This window comes from Dermacentor albipictus, unplaced genomic scaffold (assembly GCF_038994185.2).
Source record: "Dermacentor albipictus isolate Rhodes 1998 colony unplaced genomic scaffold, USDA_Dalb.pri_finalv2 scaffold_17, whole genome shotgun sequence".
NCBI classification, from domain to species: Eukaryota; Metazoa; Arthropoda; class Arachnida; order Ixodida; family Ixodidae; genus Dermacentor; species Dermacentor albipictus.
The window spans coordinates 8954533-8961610 of record NW_027225571.1 but is presented as its reverse complement, the minus strand read 5'-3'; the positions used below and the strand labels follow the sequence as shown (position 1 = coordinate 8961610).

At 46.9% G+C, this 7078-nt stretch overlaps 1 protein-coding gene and 1 long non-coding RNA gene across 2 annotated transcripts; one reads left to right on the top strand and one right to left on the bottom strand.

Annotated features, from left to right (window-relative positions):
- Positions 1–274: 274 nt before the first annotated feature.
- LOC139052017 (uncharacterized) lies at positions 275–931 on the top strand. The gene is made up of 3 exons (XR_011509656.1): positions 275–408; positions 514–561; positions 787–931. It is a non-coding gene; the product is annotated as an uncharacterized lncRNA (long non-coding RNA).
- Positions 932–4765: 3834 nt separating this feature from the next.
- LOC135907674 (putative nuclease HARBI1) lies at positions 4766–5200 on the bottom strand. The gene has a single exon (XM_070529127.1). It carries the CDS (start codon positions 5198–5200, stop codon positions 4766–4768), a length of 435 nt encoding a protein of 144 aa, XP_070385228.1.
- Positions 5201–7078: the final 1878 nt, after the last annotated feature.

Sequence of the window (7078 nt, the reverse complement as noted above, 5' to 3'; positions counted from 1 at the left end):
TGCCGGAAGTATGTTTTGCTTGTTTTTTATTTGCAAAGGGTCCGTATAGCAAGTGACGTTTAGATATAAACGCCTGATAAAAGAACGATTGTATGTCGCTGAGAGTAAAAGTGTTTTGTAATCTTTTAACGCAAGATAAGTTGAAGCGCGCTTGAAAGTTAACACAAATATTTGAATTTTTCGAGTCATAGCCACACATGTGCCAATTCCGCATCCAATCCATTTCGCTACGCACACTTAAGATGGCGGCTACGTGAAAACAGCTGATCGGTTCTGTGGGCCGCACTTGATGTATTTTTGTCCGTAACGCTGCCTGATTAGATGAAATCTCGGCGTACGAGGTACTTTCGCCCGAGCAGAATTCTGGAAGCTGTGAACATCATGAAGACTGTGAAAGCGTAGTGATCGGTGAGTAAACACATCATTCTTTCTTGTGCTTAATGACTGAGCAGTAGCATCTGAACATCTGCTGCGGTTATCGCATGGTGTTCACTTTTGCTTTTATTTGCATAGGATACGGAAGAATCGATGAAGGTTGGAAGGCATCTCAACAGATAGCTGGTAAGTAAACGTTTTCTATGAACGATCGCAACTCTCTCCGAATGTAGGTCCTGATTTATATCGAACGTGGTCTGTAACAGAGGCACATTTTTTTTTCTCTGCCACACACTGCTGCGCAGTGATACATTCCCCCGTGCGGGCGGTACAGATACTTCTGCTGGATATAACTTGCACGAGAAAATTTTTTTTCAACTGTTTACTGATTTTATTTTTACGGACGATCAGCTCGGCAGCAGCCCCGCAGGCCACCCCGCCAACAGCTGCTGGAGGACGCGGCCTGCAGTACAGCTGCCGAGTATGCGCGGCAGGGGCAGCAAGCTGAGGCGGCAAATGCGGAGGCCGCCAACTTCCATCAGCTGTTGCTGTAGCAAAATAGGCAGGTGCGTACAACATGGCCGGGTCATTTTTTGAAGAGGTGATTAGTGCACATGGTAATAATCTACATTACAACCATGTTACACATGAGAGGCATCTGTTGTCATTTGGCTCATAGGCTCATGCACGTTTATACATCTCCTTTGAGGTGTTCTTTAACACATAGCACCTTACAAAACATTTCCATGGTTGCATGTATCGCCACAGCATGATCATCATTTGTTTAACAATTCAACTAGTCACCAGTACTGCCTACTGACAGGCAGAGGCAGCTTGGTAGGATTTGCTACGTTTCACACGTTTTTAACATACCAGACCATGTACGTTTGCACGGCCATTTGTCATGTCATATGTAAATGATCTCGCTGCCCTCAAGAGTAACCTTGCTGAAACTGCAACACTTGCAAACAGTGCAAATCGAGCATTTACATTGCATAACCTGTAGCTAACTAAGCGAATTTGTTTCGCAGCATCACCAGCAGCTTGTGGAAGAGCAGAGGGCGACCCGGCAGGTCCTGCAGCAGCTAGTAGCCGAGATGCGTGGTTCGCGAGAGGCCACTAGTCTCATCGCAACCACGCTGAGCCAGCTGCTGGCTGCCCTGGCTCACTTCCGCGAGCCGCCTCAGCCATGAGGGACAGTTTTTTTTCCCCATATCATCCTTTAGTGCTGTGTAGGTACAAGTGTTGCCTATCTTTCCGTTCAAATCATCGCTGCAGCATTTGGTGGTGGTGCCCATACGTCCTCGCAAGCTGTTGTGCCGCCAAGTTGTAGCCAGTCTTGTGAGCTGATGTGCAGGTCATGCGTGACCGTGGCAGCGAAGACTGATAGTGCTGTGATGTCACTTGAAACACGAATGCATGTTTTTTTTGTATGTAGCACTAAAGGATGATATGGCTGTTTTCCGTACATTTCTGTCCCTAATCATATTTTTTTTGCAAGGTAATTTCTCTTATATGTATTTTCATTTGTAGTGCAAGTTTGCCCAAGTGAGGCATTATATAACTTATATGTAGAATTTTTGCATTTCTGTTCCTAACCGTATTTATTCCCCAAGTTCATTTCTTTTCGTGTGTACTTTTATTTGACCAAGTGAGACGGTATAACTTATATGTACAATTTTTGCCACATTTTTATTAGGTGTTCACTTTTGTTTTGCTGTTACTGATATGTTTCAATGTGCACCGTTCTTCCTCGGAAGATACACTATGCAATCACTTTTACGGCAACTACGACATTGTCTCGCACACATACAGGTGCACTTAATAACTACAATGCTGTGATAACTGGAAATCAATTTTCATGCCATATGTATGCCATGTTTGCAATGTCAAACCATTCGTGCCTACGCAAAGTGGCCGAATTGGTATTTTTGTTAACACCAAGCACCTGTTAACACCAAGTACCTGGTATGTGTGATGGTTATTGTGATATTTCAGGTGTCCTTACCTATGATAGCAATACAATATAGTCCCCATTGCAGTTGAGCACAGTTTGCGACATACGTAACGGAGCCATCAATGTGGCCGCTATTTTGACATTCACTGCCAGGCTGCTCTTGCAGCCGTTATATGAAATACCGTTGAAGTGCCAAGCATTTTCTCACTTGTCGTTCCTTAAAAGCATGTCATGGCTGCTTTATATTGTGATCTTATTACGGCGCTAGTCATTGAAAAGAAACTGTTTTGTGCTACAAACATGCCAACTACATAATAGACAGGACAGCTTTCTTGCTGTTAAGTTGCTGGATGAAGATAAATGGTTGTCTGCGAGTTCAAAAAAAAATATCATCATGCTCGTGTCATATTTAAGCAATTTAACATCTGCCAACGGCCCATTGGTAGTGTACTGGGTCCCATGTAGAGAACATCACATGGCTATTTTGGCTCCACGAAGCCATGCTCTGTGTAATTGTCTGTCATTTGCTTTGATGAAAGATGGCATTGAAGATGGATCACATGGTTTTATTTACAATGCAGATATAAATAAACGATTTTAAACAATACAAGTGGCACTTGAAATGAATATTTACAATTTGTGTTCCTTCAATTTCAGAACTCTATTTACATATGTACACTCTCCCAAGGGAGAAGAACGCGCTTGACATGCCAGGCGATAGTTTTCGGCATAACTTGGCCTTCTGTCAAGGAACTGTGCGGTGGCTGTGTGGCAAAACAGTGCAGGGCCTACAAGGTGCTTGAGAGCAGTACACATGGTGGAGCGAGAAGTGTTGTGCTTGGCAGCAGCCCAAATAGGAAGCGAGGAGACGAAGACCAGCCTCCCATGCACAGTGCAGATGGCGGTGACAGTGTCGGTGATGACAGAAGCAACTGCAGCAGCAGCAAATCATTAGGCGAACCCCAGCTCCCCAGAGAAGTGCCTACAACATTCTGCTGATGAACACAAAGTGTTCTATCCACAGGTACTAAATGAAAGGCTCTCATGTAGTGTCACAGTGGCATGATGCAGTCATCTCCGGTAGTGACAGCTCACTGGCAGAGGACACGTGATAACGCTGGTTATTATTGAGCAGATTCGATAAAAAAACAGCACGCTATCCGCTAATTTCACACATTTCTTCACATTGGTTCCTGCTCGCTATTAGGTGTGTAGACAGCAGTAATAAACATCTGCCTGCAGGCACGTGTTTATTGCTGCCGTCGGTGCTGCTGTCGACGCAGCCGCCTTCGCACCCTCTTCAGGTAGTGCTGGTGCTGCTGCCGTGTCGTGCCAAATGAGCTAGTAACATTATCCCGGGCAGCACAGCCTCTCAGGTACATCATGCGTGCTGCCCTTACTCGGGGAACTCTCTGTGGGGAGGGGTTGCCACTTTCATTGTCACTGCTGCTGTTGCTGCTGTCATCACTAACATCATCTAACAACACGTCACCTTCGTCAAGACACAAGTTGTGCAACACTGCACATGCTGCAACGATGTTGGCAGCGCGGTCTGGCTCTTAGTGGAGGGCATGGTACCGCTGAAGGCAGCGAAAGCGGCTCTTCAGAAGCCCAATGCACCGCTCCACTACGGACTGCATGGCAGCATGTGCAGTGTTGTACCTGCCTTCTGCAGTGTGTATGGGAGGGTGACCTGTGACTGGGGTAAGGAGCCATGGTTCCAGGGGGTAGCCGACGTCACCTGTAGGATCATAAAACATGGTATGAACTCTGCACAAAGTTTAGTAGGCGAAGCATGGGTCATGTAAAATGCACCTACTACAGAAAGGCTGCAATAAAGAAATATACAGGCTGAGCACCTGACGCAGCTGTGATCACAGATAACAATAGCTGGGACATAGCATCCCTATTTGAAGCAAGGCAGCTCTTTGTGTAGTCTCCATTCACAAGTGACTGCCAGAGTAAAAAAGAATGTGACAACGCGTGCACTGTACACTCACAATAAAAATTAGTTTAAAGTACAACGCAGGTGTGTTGTCACTTTGTTTCGTGCAGATACCATTGGAAAATTCCTAGATCTCGCCTATAGTTAATAACGTGACTATAACATAAGGGGTTCGGGCTTCAATATTCTCTTACGGCGCGAGCACGCTTTGCTGCCAGAATTGCAACTGTACAAACTTTCCCTGCTGCTCACCGAGGAGGTATTCGCCGGCCTTGGCAATATGCCCCTCCAGGAACCGACGACGCAACCACGTAGTTCTCCAGACGTGGGCGTCGTGGTCTGACCCCGGTCGCAGAGCATCGACGGCGAGGATCCGCATGCCTGCGTCGCAGATCTGACGAGAGCGCGCACAGCATTAGCCACGCGTTGCAATGACGGGCAAATTAGACAAAAATTAAGATACTTACGAACATTGTGTTGAGGGCGTACTAGCCTTTGCGGCACATGAATGCCGCCTTCTGCTCGCCCTTCGGTGCGATGATGGCTATAAGGCTGCCGTCCACGCATCCGATGATGCCGGGAATGGAGCCGCGTCGAAGGAACCCTTCCTTCACGGCCGCCTTCTCCTCCGACGTCCTCGGGAAATGGACCCACTTGTTGCGGGCCCCGGCGTGGACGATTGCCTCCGCCACGCGTCGCACACACTTGCTGACCGCAGGCTGGGTCACGCCGATCGTCTCCTCGCTCCCTACCGAGGCATGAAAGCTGCCCGTTGCGAAGAATCGCAACGCGCACAACACTTGTCGCTCCACCGACAGCGCCGTTTTTCTCACGCCTCCGAGTTCCTTCGCCACTTCGTCGCACAGCCACCGCACAGTTTCTTTCTTCAGGTGAAAGTGCCGCCGACACTGATCGTCTGGCATGTCAAACGCATCCTCGGGCTCCCTCCTCCCGCGCCCGGGCTGACGAGCCGCCGCCGCCAAAGCAATCAAGAAGGCCGCCATTTTTTTCTATTCCAAATGGAACGGGGCACTCACCGGTTATTCCACGAATTTGCCGGGTTTGTTTGGCATAATTTAGCATAATGAGTGCGTAAACGTCACTTTGACGTGGCAGTTTTTGTGCATTCCTGACGTCGCTTGACAGGCAGGAAAAATGGGCGCGGCCTCAAAAAATTCGACCAATGAGCGAGCGGTGTCGGCCGTGTTGGAATAGAAACAGAACGGAATAGTTTTACGTTATACCGACCCATGATATGTCCCATGAGGCAGAGAAGCAGGCATTGTGTGCAATGAGTGGTAACAAAAATCAATGTGACGTCTTCAGCGTCTTGCATGACGTGAGTATACTAAAATAAAGAATCTAGTAAAAGGTATAACGTTAATGGGTAGTTATTATGAGTAATTATTGTGAATTAAATTGAATTAAGATGAGTTATAGTGAAGTAAAGTGAATTAAAAAGTTATAACAAGTTAGAGTGTGGTTACTTAACGTGGAGTAACATGAATTATGGTGAAGTAAAATGAATGAAGATGAATTAAAGTGGATCAACGTGGATTAAAGTGGATTAAGGTTGGCACAAGTTATAGCAAGGTGGATAAAGGTGCAATTATGTTAGTACAAATTGGAGCAAGGTGAATTACGGCGGATTAAGGTAGAATTGTGAAGGACATGTAACAATGTATGACGTCACCAGGCACGTACCCATGGGGGGGCCCGGGGGGGCCCGGCCCCCCCCCCCCCCGAAATCAAGTGGCATACCCCCCCCCCCTCCCCACCCACGCCACCACTCCTCACACATTCCTAAAGTGCCACCACATCAATGTTGAGACTTGACAGCTGTTCATCGCTCAGCATTATGCTGCCTTTTTCACTCCTTTTAGACGGCGGTAGTTGTCGGCACCTCTTGTAATGTGAAGGACAGGTTTCTCATAGATTCCGCACCCGTGCGATTAACTCGCGATGCGTTCAGTTGTCACCATCTATTCAACTGTCACGCGCATAGCTGTTGCTTTTGTTAGTTCAACCTTCTTTGTTTAGGCTGATCCTGGGACCAGGAGAGGGATGCGGCTGTTACTCAGCTGGTCTGTACTCTCATGGAACGAGTTGCGGCCGGAGAAAATGCCAATTGCGTTTAACTTTTCCCTTTGCTTCATTATTTTCTTGAGTTACGGCTCGCCGGGACCCTGGCAGGTGCCCGGAACCATATACACGTGATATGGGTTAGATAAGGTGGGAAATAAAATAATATGAAAGAGCGTCCATCATGAAACCCTGCGATAACCCTTAAACCCATAAGCAAGATGACTGTCGCCCGTTACCTCATCTGTTTTTCCCTAACTGTATAGCAGTTTTCGTGCAACATTGGCAACTGGAAACAAAAATCGCAAGGAGTTGAGAAATTAAGCGATATACTAAGGGAGAGAGTCAAGGCAACAACCAAACTGCAAGCAAAGCGAATAATAAAAAAGTTAAGCGTTGTTTATGAGACTATTTATGGATCAACATCTTTTTATGGAAAAAGGAAGTAGAGAAAACGCTGCCGTAAGTGGAGAACAATTACTTGTTTTGAATGACGCTTCTACAGTTATCGATCGAACCGCCTCACGTAGCCACTTCTCTGCTGTGCTTATGTGGGTGTTTTTCTAACCTTTCGCGGTGAGCGCAGTACGTCTAGAATCGCAGAGTCCTGCGCTCTACGCGGTTGTATGGGACTGGCGGCCGCACAGCGTTACGCAATTCGCGGAACTGTCAAAACTGATCAACAAGGCGAAAATAACTGATATTCGAAACTATAACAT

Bases quoted from the DNA above. Each gene is read 5' to 3' on its own strand.
- LOC135907674 (XM_070529127.1), bottom strand. From the start codon at position 5,200: ATGCCAGACGATCAGTGTCGGCGGCACTTTCACCTGAAGAAAGAAACT.